A 20,309-nucleotide genomic window follows, 5' to 3' on the forward strand; every position below is an offset into this window, starting at 1 on the left:
TAATGTTTTCGATGGCTAATTTAACATCTAACGTAACGATAATACTTTCGTAAACTAACGGCTGGCAATGTGCTAGGGGCATCTATACTGAAAGGACTTTTGACAACGCTAGAAAGTATGTTGCTAAATGTACGATGTTGCTAATATGTTCAATGACTAATTTAACATCTAACGTAACGATAATATTTTCGTAAACTGTCGGCTGGCAATGTGCTAGAGGCAGCTAGACGGAGAAGACTTTTGACATCGCTAGAGAGTATGTTGCTAGATGTACGATGTTGCTATTGTGTTCAATGACTAATTTAACATATAACGAAAAGATAATATTTTCGTAAACTATCGGCTGGCAATGTGCCAGAGGCAGCTAGACGGAGAAGACTTTTGACAACGCTAGAAAGTATGTTGCTAAATGTACGATGTTGCTAATGTTTTCGATGGCTAATTTAACATCTAACGTAACGATAATACTTTCGTAAACTAACGGCTGGCAATGTGCTAGGGGCATCTATACTGAAAGGACTTTTGACAACGCTAGAAAGTATGTTGCTAAATGTACGATGTTGCTAATGTTTTCGATGGCTAATTTAACATCTAACGTAACGATAATACTTTCGTAAACTAACGGCTGGCAATATGCTAGGGGCATCTAGACGAAGAAGACTTTTGACAACGCTAAGAAAGAATGTTGCTGAATATACGATGTTGCTAATGTTTTCGATGGCTAATTTAACATCTAACGTAACGATAATACTTTCGTAAACTAACGGCTGGCAATATGCTAGGGGCATCTATACTGAAAGGACTTTTGACAACGCTAGAAAGTATGTTGCTAAATGTACGATGTTGCTAATGTTTTCGATGGCTAATTTAACATCTAACGTAACGATAATACTTTCGTAAACTAACGGCTGGCAATATGCTAGGGGCATCTATACTGAAAGGACTTTTGACAACGCTAGAAAGTATGTTGCTAAATGTACGATGTTGCTAATGTTTTCGATGGCTAATTTAACATCTAACGTAACGATAATACTTTCGTAAACTAACGGCTGGCAATGTGCTTGGGGCATCTATACTGAAAGGACTTTTGACAACGCTAGAAAGTATGTTGCTAAATGTACGATGTTGCTAATGTTTTCGATGGCTAATTTAACATCTAACGTAACGATAATACTTTCGTAAACTAACGACTGGCAATGTGCTAGGGGCATCTATACTGAAAGGACTTTTGACAACGCTAGAAAGTATGTTGCTAAATGTACGATGTTGCTAATGTTTTCGATGGCTAATTTAACATCTAACGTAACGATAATACTTTCGTAAACTAACGGCTGGCAATGTGCTAGGGGCATCTATACTGAAAGGACTTTTGACAACGCTAGAAAGTATGTTGCTAAATGTACGATGTTGCTAATATGTTCAATGACTAATTTAACATCTAACGTAACGATAATATTTTCGTAAACTGTCGGCTGGCAATGTGCTAGAGGCAGCTAGACGGAGAAGACTTTTGACATCGCTAGAGAGTATGTTGCTAGATGTACGATGTTGCTATTGTGTTCAATGACTAATTTAACATATAACGAAAAGATAATATTTTCGTAAACTATCGGCTGGCAATGTGCCAGAGGCAGCTAGACGGAGAAGACTTTTGACAACGCTAGAAAGTATGTTGCTAAATGTACGATGTTGCTAATGTTTTCGATGGCTAATTTAACATCTAACGTAACGATAATACTTTCGTAAACTAACGGCTGGCAATGTGCTAGGGGCATCTATACTGAAAGGACTTTTGACAACGCTAGAAAGTATGTTGCTAAATGTACGATGTTGCTAATGTTTTCGATGGCTAATTTAACATCTAACGTAACGATAATACTTTCGTAAACTAACGGCTGGCAATGTGCTAGGGGCATCTATACTGAAAGGACTTTTGACAACGCTAGAAAGTATGTTGCTAAATGTACGATGTTGCTAATATGTTCAATGACTAATTTAACATCTAACGTAACGATAATATTTTCGTAAACTGTCGGCTGGCAATGTGCTAGAGGCAGCTAGACGGAGAAGACTTTTGACATCGCTAGAGAGTATGTTGCTAGATGTACGATGTTGCTATTGTGTTCAATGACTAATTTAACATATAACGAAAAGATAATATTTTCGTAAACTATCGGCTGGCAATGTGCCAGAGGCAGCTAGACGGAGAAGACTTTTGACAACGCTAGAAAGTATGTTGCTAAATGTACGATGTTGCTAATGTTTTCGATGGCTAATTTAACATCTAACGTAACGATAATACTTTCGTAAACTAACGGCTGGCAATGTGCTAGGGGCATCTATACTGAAAGGACTTTTGACAACGCTAGAAAGTATGTTGCTAAATGTACGATGTTGCTAATGTTTTCGATGGCTAATTTAACATCTAACGTAACGATAATACTTTCGTAAACTAACGGCTGGCAATGTGCTAGGGGCATCTATACTGAAAGGACTTTTGACAACGCTAGAAAGTATGTTGCTAAATGTACGATGTTGCTAATATGTTCAATGACTAATTTAACATCTAACGTAACGATAATATTTTCGTAAACTGTCGGCTGGCAATGTGCTAGAGGCAGCTAGACGGAGAAGACTTTTGACATCGCTAGAGAGTATGTTGCTAGATGTACGATGTTGCTATTGTGTTCAATGACTAATTTAACATATAACGAAAAGATAATATTTTCGTAAACTATCGGCTGGCAATGTGCCAGAGGCAGCTAGACGGAGAAGACTTTTGACAACGCTAGAAAGTATGTTGCTAAATGTACGATGTTGCTAATGTTTTCGATGGCTAATTTAACATCTAACGTAACGATAATACTTTCGTAAACTAACGGCTGGCAATGTGCTAGGGGCATCTATACTGAAAGGACTTTTGACAACGCTAGAAAGTATGTTGCTAAATGTACGATGTTGCTAATGTTTTCGATGGCTAATTTAACATCTAACGTAACGATAATACTTTCGTAAACTAACGGCTGGCAATGTGCTAGGGGCATCTATACTGAAAGGACTTTTGACAACGCTAGAAAGTATGTTGCTAAATGTACGATGTTGCTAATATGTTCAATGACTAATTTAACATCTAACGTAACGATAATATTTTCGTAAACTGTCGGCTGGCAATGTGCTAGAGGCAGCTAGACGGAGAAGACTTTTGACATCGCTAGAGAGTATGTTGCTAGATGTACGATGTTGCTATTGTGTTCAATGACTAATTTAACATATAACGAAAAGATAATATTTTCGTAAACTATCGGCTGGCAATGTGCCAGAGGCAGCTAGACGGAGAAGACTTTTGACAACGCTAGAAAGTATGTTGCTAAATGTACGATGTTGCTAATGTTTTCGATGGCTAATTTAACATCTAACGTAACGATAATACTTTCGTAAACTAACGGCTGGCAATGTGCTAGGGGCATCTATACTGAAAGGACTTTTGACAACGCTAGAAAGTATGTTGCTAAATGTACGATGTTGCTAATGTTTTCGATGGCTAATTTAACATCTAACGTAACGATAATACTTTCGTAAACTAACGGCTGGCAATGTGCTAGGGGCATCTATACTGAAAGGACTTTTGACAACGCTAGAAAGTATGTTGCTAAATGTACGATGTTGCTAATGTTTTCGATGGCTAATTTAACATCTAACGTAACGATAATATTTTCGTAAACTGTCGGCTGGCAATGTGCTAGAGGCAGCTAGACGGAGAAGACTTTTGACATCGCTAGAGAGTATGTTGCTAGATGTACGATGTTGGTATTGTGTTCAATGACTAATTTAACATATAACGAAAAGATAATATTTTCGTAAACTATCGGCTGGCAATGTGCCAGAGGCAGCTAGACGGAGAAGACTTTTGACAACGCTAGAAAGTATGTTGCTAATGTTTTCGATGGCTAATTTAGCATTCAATGTAACGATAATACTTTTGTAAACTATCGGTTGGCAATGTCCCAGAGGCATCTAGACGGAGAAGACTTTTGACATTGTTCGGAACAATAATTCTAAGACGTTTTGATGGCTAATTTAACGTCGAGCGTAACGATTTTCGATAATGTTTTAGCAAGCTTCTTACCTCACCATCTTGGATTTTAGAATAAAATTTTAATTTCAATTTTCTCGATGTCTATTTATTCTTGACCAGCTTTTGATGATAGTCTATCATTCGGCCGTAGTAATCAACGCTCTCTGCTCTCCTTCGGTAGCACTTTTATTAGATTTGGCAACTTTAATCTTATAAAACGACGCTCTCTTGTTCGACCATTCAAAAAAGTTAGAAAATAAAGTCTTATTTTCGACCATTTTTGTAAGGTCGAACTTTAGAGCGTCATTCATTAGACATTCAACATTTAAAAGAATGAAATTATGCTATATGTAACTCGGAATACTTTATTTAATGCAATACATTTTCCTGTTTTCAACATTCGTTTTTATTATTGTTTTAAATGATGGAAACCAGACGATTGACGGTCTTACGTGCTTCGATACATACTGCTAAATCGAGTAAATATCCAACAAAGATTTCTTTAGAAAAATTAATTAAAAAATAATTAAAAGTATATTTTTATCGAGTTAGATAATTAAAAGTATATTAATACTTTCGTTTTTTTTTATATATATATAAAACTTTCAGTAGACACACCTAAAAGTAAATTATGTCATCCACAATAAATATTATTATGTAGTTTAACATTTTGAACAACGTGATTTTTATAAGCAAGACAAAGCTAAAAAAAACTGAACTTGAATTCGATGCAGTCAATATTCTATTTTACATTTTTCCCAACAGAAAAAACTTACAAAGGAAACATATATTCATGTCCAATTCTGACGCATACTGAGAGAGAAATTAAATTATAAAATATACCATAATTTTTATGTACATAATTTCATTCTTACATTGTTTGCTTGGGATTTTTTATGGTTGTATAGTTGACGTTCTCTTGCTCTATTGTTATTAATAAAAAAACTTATTGCTAATCTGTGCGTTTGCATTCTATTATTCATTCTCGAATTTATAAAGCGACAATATTTATGATTCTGTTATTGTATATATCGATTGTATTACACCTATTTAGATTTTAAAGAAAGTATTACACGGTTTACTCACAACGTTATAGGTAATTGATGTCATTACAATATTGTTTATTATCTGAAAAAAATCTGTTTCTTTATTTTCTTTTCGTGCTATGTCTTTTTATCAGCGCTTAACTGTCGTTTAACTTAAAAAATAAAAGAAGAAATCTTTGTTTAAAATTCAGTTAGTTATTTTTTTCGACACACCGAATTAATTAAACAAAATAATTTTTGTTCAATTCCAAAAGCTTTATAGCCACGTTATTAAGTAAATGCTTGTGATAATTTTGAATTAATTGTATTCAGCATTTTTTACTGATAAGAAAAAGTGAAAGTTATAGTTATTTACCTTTCTCCATCATCATAACGTAGCTTGTAAATGATGCATCTGATATTTGTTATCTAGAAAAACTGAAAATTTAAAGTTATTTGGTTTTTTTTCCGATCATTATCATGTAATGTAAATTGTAAATGACGCATCTGTTATTTAGGATCTAGAAAAACTGAAAATTTAGAACGTTTTAGAATTTTGAGAAACTGAAAATGTATAGTTATTTATTTTTCTCCATCGTTATCATGCAAAATATAGATGAAGATATTTTATAGAATATTTAGGATCGAGAAAAATTGAACCATTATAGAGATTTAAGATATTCAGAATCTTAGAAAAACTGAACATTTATAGTTATTTATTTTTTCTCATCATTATCATGTACGAGTAAGTTGTAAATGTCGCTTCTGATATTTAGAATTTAGAAAAACTGAAAATGTATACTTATTTATTTTTCTTCATTATCATCATGTAAATTGTAAATGATGCATCTGATGTTTTAGATATTTAGGCTTTAAAAAAACTGAACATTTTGAGACATTAAGGAAATTTAGGATCTTAGAAAACTGAGAATTTAGAGTTATTTATTTATCTTAATTATCTTCATGTAAATTGTAAGTGACGCATTTGATGTTTTGGATATTTAGGCTCTAAGAAAACTGAACATTTTGAGAAATTAATGTTATTTAGCATCTTAGAGAAATGAAAATTTAGTTATTTATTTTTTTAATTATATTCATGTAAATTGTAAATGACGCATCTGATGTTTTGGATATTTAGGCTCTAAAAAAACAGAAAATTTTGAGAAATTGAGGATATTTAGGATCTTAGAGAACTAAAAATGATCAGAGTTATTTATTTTTCTTCATTATCATGTAAATTTTATATGATCTAGTTCAGGGGTGGTGAACCTTTATACACCAACGAGCCATTCTTTCTAGAAAATTGTTTAATGAGATCATAGACGTGCCGTCAAATAATTTTGACTTCATGATTATTGGGAAAATAATAATACTAAATACTATCAACTCAAAATTCTTTATTTACATTGAAAAAAAAAAACATTTTGCAATGTCTCAGTTATACGCGTAATTCAACTTAAAGTAACATCAGTTGCTGCAGATTAGATGACAAATAACTTATATTAGGTCGTAAGAAGTTAGTTTAAGTAGGACTGTTAATTTTTTTTTTGCTAGTCATTTATTATTAGCTTTTTATGGTTATTAATAGTTTTTTCTTAGCATTAATTGTTAATTTCTTTATTAATAATTTTTTATTATTTTGTGAATTTTAATTTAATTGTTACATATGCTTCGTAGTGTCATAACAATTGATAGTGCAATAACAATTGTGATCGGTGGCGTGCCCAAAATATTGTGTCACGTGCCATAAATGGCACGTGTGCCATTGGTTCGCCATCCCTGATCTAGTTCTTTCAGGTGATGGAAATGAAATTTGATTTTTATTTCAGGTACTTGGTGCCATAACGATAGGTCTAGTTGCAGACATGGGGAGCTACCAGGCACAGGCAGTACTGTCAGAAAATGAATTTACAGTGGCAGCCTTCATTTCTTTCGGTGAATCCACAGCCCTCATGATGATCGCTTATGGTTGTCTCATCACCACCTTTCTACTCCTCCTTTCTTCGATCCTTTCTGCAAGAAGTTTTTATTACGTTCCAAAATCTCTCTTTGTAAGTCATACATCAGCTTATACTTATTTAATTCTCGTTTGGACTCACTATTTCTTGATATAAATACTTATCATTGCTTTTTTTTAGAAATGAGTCTTAACAACATTGAATAGTTTATAGAATCGTTTTTTTTTTTTTTTTAATTTCTAGATAAAGTTTTAACAATTACTTTAAAAATTCATGTGTGTTAAAATCATATGTTTAAAAAATCCTACCTGAGGCTTAATAATTTTAAACAGTTGTGTTCCATCTTCTTCGTTTCTAGAGAAGATGAAGCTATACCGCAGAAATGTTCCGACAAGATATTTTAGACATACAAGATATTTTACAGAAAATCTCATTTCTTAGCTTTCACTGTAAACCTTTTTTTTTTTTTTTTTTTTTATTCTAACTTCGTCAAGGTTTTCAAATGCAACAATTTGTTTGCGCTAAAAACTCAACAATTACACTGCTGTATTTAATATAGACAATTTATTAAACTATTAAATTTAAATGCAAATACTATTATACGTTTGACACTTTTTATCATTCCATTCTATAACTTACAGCATGCAATCATAAAATTTATATCAGATGCGTATTTTATTCCCTTTTTTTTTATTAATTTCGATTGACTACCTCAAATAAAAATATATATTGTCTGGCGTCTGGGAAACGAATTCGAATTACTTTCCTACCTGTCATCCGTGTGTCTTCGAAAACAAAGTATTCAAAGTTATCATGATGTCTTTGTCTTAAGAGGAAACTTATCAGTAAAACTGGTTTTCTTGTTTCATCAATGTATCGGTGATTTTTGAAAGAGATTAAGGCATACCTCAAAACTCAATATTTCGCGGTTGATTACATTTAATTTTTTGAGATAACGTACACTGGTGTCAGAAATTAAGAGAATTTGCAGACTCGATCTATTTTCTCTAGAGCTACTGGACCGATTTTAATGTTATTTGATATGTGCATACATTGATACAATACAAAACAAATAACCATTCAACAATTGTAATGCACACTCATGATCGTGCTTAACACTCATTGAATCGGAAGGTATGAAACAGCTGTTGCAGAATAAATTTTTAAAAAATGGGTTAATAGGGGGTATGGTCCCCTCTTACAGATACGAGGGTTGCTATTTATATTTCTGGCCTAATAACGAAAAAACAAATATGTAGGATCGAAATTGGTTTCATTGTTTTTCAAAATATTCTCCATGATGATCAATACACTTTTGCATGCGTTTGAATCAATTTTCAAAGCACTTTTTCCAGTCCGATTGAGGTAACTCCAAAACATGCGTTTTGAATGCATCAACTGCTTCTTCGGGGGTCGAAAATCGTTGTCCACGTAATTTATTTTTGATGTGTGGGAATAAGAAGATGTCATTGGGTGCCAAATCAGGGCTGTACGGCGGATGACCCATCAGTTCGATCTTTCGCTCCGTCAGAAATGCTTTTGTTTGAGTCGATGTGTGAGAGCTCGCATTGTCATGATGAAGAATGATTCGCCTGTTCTTCTGCTTTTTTCGAATTTCTCCGATGACTTCTGGCAAACAAATGGTCGTGTACCATTCAGAATTGACCGTCCTGCGTTGCTCTATCGCCACTGTTGCCACATGACCGTTAATGCCGAAGAAACAGGCAATCATTTGTTTCCATGTGCTTCTTCCTCGAACAACTTTTGTTGGTTTTGCCTCGTCTTGGAAGACCCATACAGTTGATTGCTGTTTTGTTTCCGGCTCATATGCATAGATCCATGATTCGTCACCTGTGTAGATGTTATACACAGCCTTTGATGTACCTTGAACGTATTTTTCCAACATTTCCTTGCACCAATCGACACGAGGCTTTTTTTGAGCATTTGTCAGATTATGCGGGATTCAACGCGAACAAATTTTTTTACGCTCAAATGTTCATGCAATATTTTATTGATGCTAGTCATACTAATGTCCAAAGACGCCTCTATCTCACGGTATGTCACATGACGATCTTGCTTCATCAGTTCACGCACAGCATCGATCTTTTCTGGCAAAACAATGTATTTTGGACGACCTGCACGGGATTCGTCCTGGATCGAACATCGACCACGATTAAATTCGTTATACCAATTTTTTACAGTGCTGTAGGATGGCACTTTATCGCTGAATAAAGAATTAAGTTAATCGAAGCTCTCTTGTCTTGACAATCCACATCGAAAGTTATGAAAAATAATGGCACGAAAATGTTCACGATTCAATCACGAAAAATAATGGCGGAGAAGAACTTTTCAATTTACTGTCAACAACACAAATGAAGCTATAATGGTAAATCGTCTGCTGAATTTATGTTTAAAAATGTCAAACTTTCGAATAAAGTCGTCTGCGGTCGCTTAGCAACACTTACTGTTGCCAAGGCCAGAAATATAAATAGCAACCCTCGTATACAGGCCTTGCAGCGTGATTTCATACTTGAAATAAGGCAGTTTATCGTTTCCTGTGGCAATTGACCTGAATTGTCCTGTGGTAATTTCGTACCTTCCTACTCCAACGAGTGTTACTTACGATCACGCGTGTGTATTACAATTGTTGAATCGTTATTTGTTTTGTATTGTATCACTCTTTGTACATATCAAATTTTATTGAAATCTGTCCAGTAGTTCTAGAGATTATCGACCAAGTCTGCAAATTCTCTTAATTTCTTAATTCCTTCTTTATCTTTAATCTTCATCTAATCAGTCTTTATCTTTAATTACGTTCTCATTTTCTTAATTAATTTCTTAAAATATGTGATGGATTAAGTAATACAGTTATTAACAATTTTTGACAGTCGTGCACTTGTTACAATTGTCCCCACTTACGGGGTCAATTGTAACAGTTCATAAATTCAACTAAAACATAGTTAATTATACATATTATCATAGTTGTGATATATTTTTTTATTGATCAAAATAGTAATGATATTTTAGGAGTCAAAATAATGATGAGCAGAGACCTAAAGGGTTAAACTTTAAGGGGTTAAGAATTTTAATTTATGCTGTGAAAGGTGACAAATGAAATAATGCACATGCAACATAATATAAATGATATAGGAAACTATTGGTGGTTCTTAAAGAGTTAAGTAATGGTTTGTAAACATAAAATTATTTGTTTTCAGCTGTTACAATCGCCCCTTTACTTATTGTTACAATTGTCCCCAAGACGCCATTTCAGCTTCATTTGTTAAAAACAATGCTAGTTAATTAACAAAACTAATATTTTTTTTTTCAAAATGTTCATTAAGGTGTCCACTTACATATTCGGTTAATAATTTTTATTTGTTTAAACAAAATTACGTTGTTACAATATAATATTCTAATACCAAAAAAAGTACTTACGTAGCGTGAAAATATCTTTTGTGATGTAACTCTTTCAAAATTACATAAAAATAGTTGCCAGCAGGGGTGTACATGTAGATTTATTAAATACACCTTGTTCGCCACCTAGGAACCAAATCTAGAACCCGACACTCGAAATATTTGCTCTGTTACAATCGTACCCTGTTACAATTGACCCCACTCTCCCCTACAGCATAATTTATATTTTGAAAATTTGGTTTCTTATATTGAAGAGCTTTGTCGATCAAAATAATATGGATTTAAAAGCATCGGCATTTTTGAGAATTTAGAAGCATCAGCTTTCATAAAAGCGTTGGTTACGAAACTGCTTTTTTCATTGAAACCTGTACCATTTAATAACTTGGAGTAAAATAAAATTCAGTTTACCATAACATGTTGGATGTTATAGTCAGTGCACGTAACATGTTATTACAACTAACCACAATATGTTCTTAAAATCAATTTAGCCCTTAAAAATTTCACATAATACTTTCTACCACTTCAATAAAAATGTTCAAAGTTTTAATTCAAAATTTCAAAAACTTTTAAAATACCTTAAGGAAGAAAAAAATTGTCAAAAACTGTAAAAAAAAACAATTATTTTAAAATTAATTTCATGAATCATCCTGAGTAAAAAAAGAGAATAAATTTTAGAAATATTATGTTTTCAACATTTAGAAATTGAAACTTTTATTGACTATAAATAACGAAGTGAGAGTTTTCAATAAACGTTACAATCGGACCAAGCTTATCCGATATTACAACTCTTGATTTACATTAGATCATATGTGAGGAGATAATTTGCAATGACTTTATTGGATCGTTTAAACCTAAAAATTCCGATTCTCTGTGTTTGGCAATAATACTTACCGGTCAGAATTTTGAATCACGATTAATAAATCTCTGAGAAACTATTCGCGATACATGATTCTTAAATATCGCTATTGTAAATCGCGAAGTGAAACTCGTGAATTGATTGATTATAAATCTCGATAATGCGATTAATTAATCACGTGATACGATGCATTTATTTTTAAATAGTATTAAACAATCAACAATGTCTTATTTATGAGTATATATGCTGTGCAAAAGAGCAATCGCTGAAACCACATGCGATTCATTTATTTTTAGATTGTGTTAAACAAACCGCAATGTCTTATTTGTGAGTATCTATGCTGAGCAAGAGAGCAATCGCTCAAATCTCATACGATGCATTTATTTTTAAATGGTATTAAACAAACCACAATGTCTTATTTCTGAGTATCTTTACTGAACTCAAACCACATGTGATGCATTTATTTTTAAATAGTGTTAAACAAACCATAATGGCTTATTTGTGAGTAACGATGCTAAGCAAAAGACCAATCGCACAAACCATATCGAACCAACTTAGCAACGGGAAAAAGCAAACGCACCACACACTTATGATATTTCAGAAAATACCTTTATCCTTTGTCAAACTCAATATAAGGAAAGATTAACGTACTAATTCATTTCATGAAAGATTCATTTTTAATCATTTTAATTATAGTTTAATGTTTGTGTACTTGATAAATAACATAATAAACTGCCTCAAATTATCCAACAATTTTGATTTTCTGACCATCTGACTGTCTGAATGATATATGCGTCTGAATGATATATGCGTCTGAATGATATATGCGTTTGAAGTAGCAAAGTTATAATTAATTTAAAATTATATTTGTCATTTTTAATCATAGTTGTTGTTTTTTTCAGTTTGTGATTTATCATTTGATCTCAGCATCATTGTATTTGTCATCGGGACTTTCAGTTGTGATTCTTGGATACCAAAGGCGTTATGAAAAATACTACATCACAGCCGGGGTAAGAAAGAAACTATTTTATCATCCTTATTATTTTTTTTCCGTTTCCGTCTATATGCTTTAGATGGCTATAAAATAACTTAGCCAATATGTGGCTCCTAGCCGAGCGAGGTTTTTATAAGAAAGAAATTAAATATTGCATAAACATAAACTCGAGAAGTCTCAACAAAGTTTAGATGCTCTGCCGGTCTTGTACGAAATACCTGTCCGGCCTCAAATTAACTGCCCAGCCACAAATTAACAGCTTCAAATTTAACTTTAATGAAATCATACATTAATGAAATCATACAAATGAGCCAATTATCAATAATTGTTCAAGAAAAGAAATTGTTGACAGTTTAAGTATTTGAAGCATAATATATTTTTAAAAAAAATAAAGCAGCAATGCATAATAATCTTTAGTTAACGGAGACAACTTTAATAAATGTGCTCATCAGTATCCATAGGCGTAGAATGAAGAAAAAAAATAACAAAAATGTATCATCATCATTGTCAGTTCATTATAATTTTTCATTATCAATTCATTCAATATAAATCTGCATTTCTCTTTATAATAGCTCTGGGTAAGTATTTTTGGCTAGATTCAGTTCTAGTTTCAAAGAGCTAGATATAATTCGTGTACTACCTTAGATCAAAGATACTTTTTGTTGTTAGAATAATATGCTTTCGTAAACAAATAAGTTTTTAAATTTAGCACTTTATTAAGGTTGAAGAAAATTTACACCTTGAATTTATGGCACAAAAAATATTAAACTTATTTTTTTATTTTATAATCTAACCTCATTTTTTTTTCTTATTTCTTATAGGCTCTGGGTATTGTAAATTCCATACTCTACATTTTCAGCACCTGTCTTGGACTTCGAGCTCTGTCCCTTAAATAGAGGCGATATAGACCCAAGAACAGAATGAGCTTTATAGAATAAAGACCAAAAATCGCCAGAAAATTGTGATCGATCAACCAAATCTTTCATTTTTTTTCCTTCTTAAATTAAAAGTATTTTAATTTTATTTTTTATGGAGGAGTAATATGTATGATTAATTGGAGGTAGGGAGATGTGTTTTTGATGAGAGAATTTCGTGTTTGTTTTTGTTATTTTCTCTATATCTCTATATTTTCTCTGAAGCATGTACGTTTTACTTTTTTTACCTCTTGCCATAGAGATGCCCAAACTGACTTCACTTGGAGGTATCTTATCTTCAGTGATTCATCAATTAATCAATTGGTTGCCAATAGCAGCAGATGAAGCCCATTGTCTCTGGTTTCCACCAAAGAAGTTTCCATCAGCAACTGGAACACGAAAACAATTGATGGATTGCTGAAGGACATTGATCTCGTTCAGTGTGAAGTCCATTGTTTCTGGTTTCCACAAAAGAAGTTTCCATCAGCAACTGGAACACGAAAACAATTGATGGATTGCTGAAGGACATTGATCTCGTTCAGTGTGAAGTCCATTGTCTCTGGTTTCCACCAAAGAAGTTTCCATCAGCAACTGGATCACGAAAACAATTGATGGATTGCTGAATGACATTGATCTAGTTCAGCCTGATAAATTAGGCATCTCTGTATAAAATTTATTCGTATCTGGTGGTTTTTGTGCGAAGATCTCTTTCGAAAGTTATCCGAAACTTTTCCAGTAAGGCATATTGAATAAAGCCTTACCTATGTTTGTATGCATAGATATGAAATTTGATTATTGAAACAACGTTTGTTTTTAAATTCACTCGTTTTAATAAGCTGTTTTAAATATGCTTTAATAATTTACGTAAAATTTACAGTCGTAGTCAAGTAGAAATTCTGTAAGAAAAATAAATTTTACAATTACAAATGTTTATATAAATGGTGCTAAAATTTGGTTTCTTTTCATTCTTTGCTTTTATCTTTAGAAAAATAATTAAATTATTTTATTGTATAAACTGTTATCAAATAATGTTAGACTTTCGTATTTGGAGTATGTTTAACTTGTAATAGGTCATATATCAATGTAATATTTTATTTCTAGAATTAATTTCATGATGAATAAACTTTTTTTTCATCTTTTTATTTTTTTATTTTTTTTAAAGAAATGTTTTTTTTTTCTGTCGTTATTTGTAAAATCAGTTAATTCTACTTTCAGAAATTCTAGTCGGCATTTAAATTCGGTTAAATAGTTTGGAAACAACGCATGCCCACAATTGTTACTAAAATAGTCAAAAAGCAACTTAATTTTTATGTAATATAAAAAAGCTATTTTTAATTGAGTCAGTTTTTAATTATTTGTTATTATTTTTGCCGTCTTATAGAAGAAAAATCCAACTGTCTCCTCTTTAATTTGTTGCTGAATTATATTTCTTCAAAAATTTAAGGCATTGAAAAAATATTTTTTAATGCATGTTTGTTTTGTTTTACTTTTAAAAATATTTAATTTTTAATATAAAATTATGAGAAAAACTGAAAATTTAATTTTAATAAAATTAATAAAAAATGAAACGAAATAACAGATATAGAACTATCCAAAAATTAACAATAATAATAACGTTTGAAAAAGCTGTATTGAGTTGATCTTAACTCTTGCGTCATCATTCGAGGATAAGTCATAATTTAGTAAATGGTTGTAGTAACATGATTTCATAATCAATTTTTTTTTTTTTGGTTAAGCAAACATTTGTATCCTCCATGTGATTTTTAAAATAAAAGTATTAACATGGAAATAAATTATGCATGTGATATTTTTATCTAAAGTTAAAGTTGTAGTTAGAAACAAATTAATAGTTGTAAGAAACAAATATTGCATTTGAATGTATAGGACATACACTATAGCCACATAAAAATTCCGGCGTTAGTTCTAAGAGCACCAATTAACTGAGTAATTGGAATTTCTTCTAATACAAAATAATGCAAAAATCAAAATATTAAAAGCATCTATATTTTTTTGAATGTCTTATAATTAAAATATATCCAGCATCTTATTATTAAATGTAAAATTTAATATAAAATAATGCAAAAATCAAAATTTTAAAAGTATTTACATTTTTTATCATGTCTTATTATTAAAATGTATCCAGCATCTTATTATTAAATGAAAATTTTTTTATAAAACAATGCAGAAATCAAAATTGTAAAAGTATCCATAATTTTTTGGAATGTCTTATTATTAAAATGTACCCAGCTTCTTATTATTAAATACGAAATTTAATGTAAAATAATAAGAAAATCAAAATGTTAAAAGTATGCATATTTTTTTATTGTTCTTATTATTAAAATATAGCCTGCATCTTATTATAAAATGTAAAATATAATATAAACTAATGCAAAAATCAAAATTTTAAAAGTATCTGTTTTTTTTATTTTTTTATATTGTCTTATTATTAAAATGAATACAGCATCTTATTATTAAGTATAAAATTTAATATAAAATAATGCGAAAATAAAATTTTAAAAGTATTCATATTTTTAGAGGTTTATTATTAAAATATTGGATCTAGCGTATATAACCTTGAAGCTTATGGCCATAAACTAGCATAAAGTAATGCAGAAATAAAATTTTTTGAATATCCGTATAAATCTGTCTTATTATTAAAATGTTGGATACAGACCAAACTCAACAAAATCATTTTCTTTTACGTTTTGTATTTAATATTTCTATTAAACCATGTTTCAGCTATATTAGATACTAAAAATATAAATAGAGATATATTAGATACTTCAAATATGTACTAACAACGCAAAATAATGGTTTGAAATGGAAGGATGTTTCTTTTACTGAAAGTTTTATTCAAATCATTTACTTTCAACATGCATGAGGAGGAGTTAATGATAAGCCACATTTTTAAATTATTTCGGAAAGCATTGTTGACGAAAAAACCTACAATTTTTGTGTAAGACCACAACATGTTTATGTGTATTAAGCTGTTACTTAATTGTAATTCTGAAAACTAGCGAAGTAGCTGTCTGAACAAAATATTAAGGAACAGTTTGATGTACAAATGTCAGCTTTGAAAAAAGTGTCGCTCTTCATTCATATTTTTATAATCCTTGTTTTAATTAGATTTGTTCGAGTTTAAGTCTCTCTTTATTGTACTTTTTTCTCAATTATGCTGTATTTCATGTGCTTTTAGCTTAGCCTATTCAAGTCAGTATTGTAGATAAGAGTAGTTTTTTTTTCTCTGCATCGCAAGGAATCTCCTGTTGTTTAATCACAAAGTGCCTTACCAAAGTATAAAATTTAAATTTAGATGTGTTTATATGTTTTGTTGCAGATAACGTGACTTTTAAATACTGTTGCTGTATATTTAATATTGATTATATAAAACGTAAAAATAAAAAAAACTGTTGAGAACTCTTTTTCTTTCTTTCTTTTTGTTCTGAAAACATCTTTAAAAAATATTAGTTTTACTAAATGTTTTAAAATTTTTATTTACTCGATAATATAAACAAATGGAATGTTTGAACTAAAAGATAGTATAACCGAGAAACTGAGTATTTTCGTTAAAAAGTAAAAATCAGTCTTTACATTTATTTGACACGTTTAATTGCTGATTAAAATGGACTTCGGCTTGCCAACCAATTTTATTTAACTTTTTTAAGCCTTGACGGAAGATTTTTGCTATTAAAAATTTTTCTTCTCTTAATACTGAAACCATAGAGTTGAGACTTAACTGATCTAAGTCTTAAATGTAAGTACTTTAATGTGAGTACTCTAACATATAATTTATGTACGTTTGGGACATCTATCCGCTGTTGTCGCCTAACTCTCATCTTTATCGGTTATAAAGACCATATATTGGCGATTGCTTTTTCCAGTTGTCGCCCACACAACATTAACAACCATGAGTACAAATTTGCATTGCCAAAACTATGTCATGATATATTCCTTGTTAATTTAATTTCCACATTGTCATCAATATTTTACTCACCTTAATAAAATGTCACACCATTCAAAAAATTAGTATTCGATTATTATCTCATATTTATAATATTCACTCTGGCGCTGACGTCATAGGTCACATGTGTGGGCATCCCTGTTACGTCACTCTCATAAAATGACGTCATTCATTTAAAGTGTAAATATTAATAACGTGATATTAACCTGTGTATATATGAAAAGTGTGAGTGGCAATAGAAAGAATGTTGTGCTAGATATGTTCTGCGAAAATTAAATGGTTGCTTTTGTAAATATGTGTACGCAGGTATTTCTTGTAAATTTAAGTTATTTCATCGCTGGATAGATCGGGTAGATTTATCGGAAGCACGAAACATTGTGGTGACCCGGATTTTATAGGTTAGTTTTCATTTGCAATATTAATTGGCGACTGCAATTATGGATTCTCTTATCGCCAAACGAATTCCTGTTCGTGGAACATTTACAAAACGTTATAATCAGTTATTGGCGATGTGTAAGGAAAATAAAAGTACTCGTGAAGATATTGAAATTAAATTTTCATCTTTTGAACGTATTGCAAACGATTTGGCATTATTAGATGAAGAAATATATAAATTATTAGTTGACGCCAAATCAGAAAGCTTATCTGAAGAATACGATAAAATTGAAGAGTACAAGGAAAAAACTGATGCTTAAAGTTAAAATACATTTGGAATAATTTCTCACATTTCCCGAAACCGCTTTGTCTGTGGCGGCTGAAAACACAAAATTAAAGCTTCCCAAAATAGAATTAATTAAATTTAGTGGGGAAGTCGAGGATTGGTTAAGTTTTTGAAGCCAATTTAGTCGAATCCATGATGATGAAGGTATGAGTGATGAGGACAAATTCTAATATCTCATTCAATGCATGTTTGTCGGAAGTAGAGCAAGGGAAATTGTGGACAGTTATCCGCCGTCTGCTGATAATTATGCCAAAGAGGTAGAAAGTTTAAAAACGAGATTTGGGCGGGAAGAACTCCTCGTCGAATATTACGTAAGAAAATTATTAAATTTAGTGGTGAAAAATGTAATAAACACAAAAGCAAAGATGAACATAATGCAACTTTACGATAAATTGGAGTCATATCTGCGTTCACTGGAGTCTATTGGCGTAACAAAAGAGAAATACGCAGCAATGTTGTTTCCGCTTGTGGAATCATGTATTCCAGAGGATTTATTAAGAGTGTGGCAAGGCATGAATTCTGCAAAGTAAATTATATATTTTAATTTCTTTTCACTTTCTTGTTCTTATATTTATTTTAATGTTGAATTTAGTACTTACTAACATGGATGAAATGCACTATTAATCCTTTTAGACTATTGGAAGAATAAATATAAAAATGCGTTATCAAAGTAGATTTTTTTTCTTTTCTTTGCTTATAATAAAATTTATTCTATGAAAGAATGGAACTGGACAGGAGTAAATAAAAATCTAAAAGAAGTACTTCTTACGTAATGTAGAACTAAAATGTAAAATAAAAGATATGGAGTTAATTAAGAAAATTTATGCTTCTGCATAAATGTACAATATGAAATTATTTCCAAAAAGCTAACATTAATTCCCCAATCTAATCTCAATTAAATACTTTTGATTGAGATAATTAAAATTAAAAAATAATAAAATCTCAACTTTAAAGCAATAAATCACAAAAAATAACACTGCATAAAATACCATAAACACTCACAAACAATAACACTACATATTATATCGTAGAGGGTCAACTATTCACATCTACTGAATCAACTAATCGTTTCTGTTAAATTTTTATAGAGGGCGCTGCAGGCAGAAAGGCCAGGAGAAACTTCAATAAACGCGTTGGGATGCCAGAGTGGATCATCCTTAAGTATAGTTTATGATTTAGCATTACCACTGACGGTGAAATATAATTTTAGCCTGCATATCTGTTTTTAGCACGTTTTACTTCACTCAAACTATGAGTTTAGCGAGCCTTAAAGATATTTTTTTCAAATGGTTTCACTACTTTTTTTAAAAAATGCGTCACAGTTTATTTATTTGAAATATATATGTACTTTGTTTATATTCTGCCTCTATCCCCTCCCAAAAAAAGACATAATTGATAATTTCAATCAAATCAAATATAAGTTTCTAAAAGTAAAGGTTTCGTTCAAATTTTACGATCAGTGATATGCCATTCATTGAACTAAAATAAAATTCAACAAAAAATGGAATTTTCAATACTAGTGTTAAATATGTCCTACTATATGGATCTGAGATAGGACACTGCAAATAATCATGAAAAACTTTAAGTATCTATTAACAACTCTTTAAGAAGAATCTTACGCATCAAATAGTTCCATAAAATTTGTAATGCAGAAATCCTTCGAAAAGCAAAGCAGAATGGAAATGGATTGGTCGTGTTGTACGTAAACCTGAAAAATTTAAAGGAAAACAAATTTTTGATTGGAAACTTGAGGGCAATAGAAAAAGAGGAAGACCTAAAACTACTACACCGTGGGACTATTGTAAACGAATTGAAAATAGTAGGAATGACATAGAGAGAGGCAAAATGTATGGCCACAAATAAAGTGAGATGGAAAACTATGATAGGTGCCCTGTGCTCCAATTCGGAGAGAAAAGGAATGTGCATGTGTATGTAAACTTAAACTTAACATTCAACTTAATTTGCATGTTCCAGTAGACTTTATTTATCTTAAAAATCTAAATTCCTAAATGAGGCTGCTCACTATAAACTTTTTCTTGGTGCCACGCAACTTAGCTTTTTTGACCACAAACAAATTGCGATGACTAGCTTTCTACATTCAAATCGCCACGTGACAAGTCCCCTGAAAGATGGCAATTTGAATGTAGAAAACCGCAATTTGTTTGTGGTCAAAAACATGTGCGAGATAGCATGTGCTAGATCGACTGGCACCAAGAAAAATTTCCTAGCTGCCAGCCTTATAGACACGATCCAATAAATGAGCTCCATATCAACTCATTCAATTTAATTTACATGTTCTAACGCATCACATTTAACATAAAAATCTTATCATTACCATAATTGGTAAGACACAGTCCAATTAAAGTGCTTCACATTATCTCAGTCAGCTTA

General features: G+C 31.2%; 1 protein-coding gene across 2 annotated transcripts in view; it reads left to right on the forward strand.

Annotated features, from left to right (window-relative positions):
* The window catches only part of LOC107439670 (uncharacterized), a 71,927-nt gene extending 55,271 nt beyond the window's left edge, over positions 1–16,656 (forward strand). For both annotated transcript variants that reach the window (XM_043054345.3, XM_087149452.1), the window contains exons 3-5: positions 6,930–7,151; positions 12,231–12,338; positions 13,144–16,656. In XM_043054345.3, coding sequence (XP_042910279.2) covers positions 6,930–7,151; positions 12,231–12,338; positions 13,144–13,218 — 405 coding nt within the window. In that variant the 3' untranslated portion in view covers positions 13,219–16,656. The remainder of the gene's footprint in view (positions 1–6,929; positions 7,152–12,230; positions 12,339–13,143) is intronic.
* Positions 16,657–20,309: the final 3,653 nt, after the last annotated feature.

This window comes from Parasteatoda tepidariorum, chromosome 1, assembly GCF_982258835.1.
Source record: "Parasteatoda tepidariorum strain Cologne lab strain chromosome 1, Ptep-v5.0, whole genome shotgun sequence".
NCBI classification, from domain to species: domain Eukaryota; kingdom Metazoa; phylum Arthropoda; class Arachnida; order Araneae; family Theridiidae; genus Parasteatoda; species Parasteatoda tepidariorum.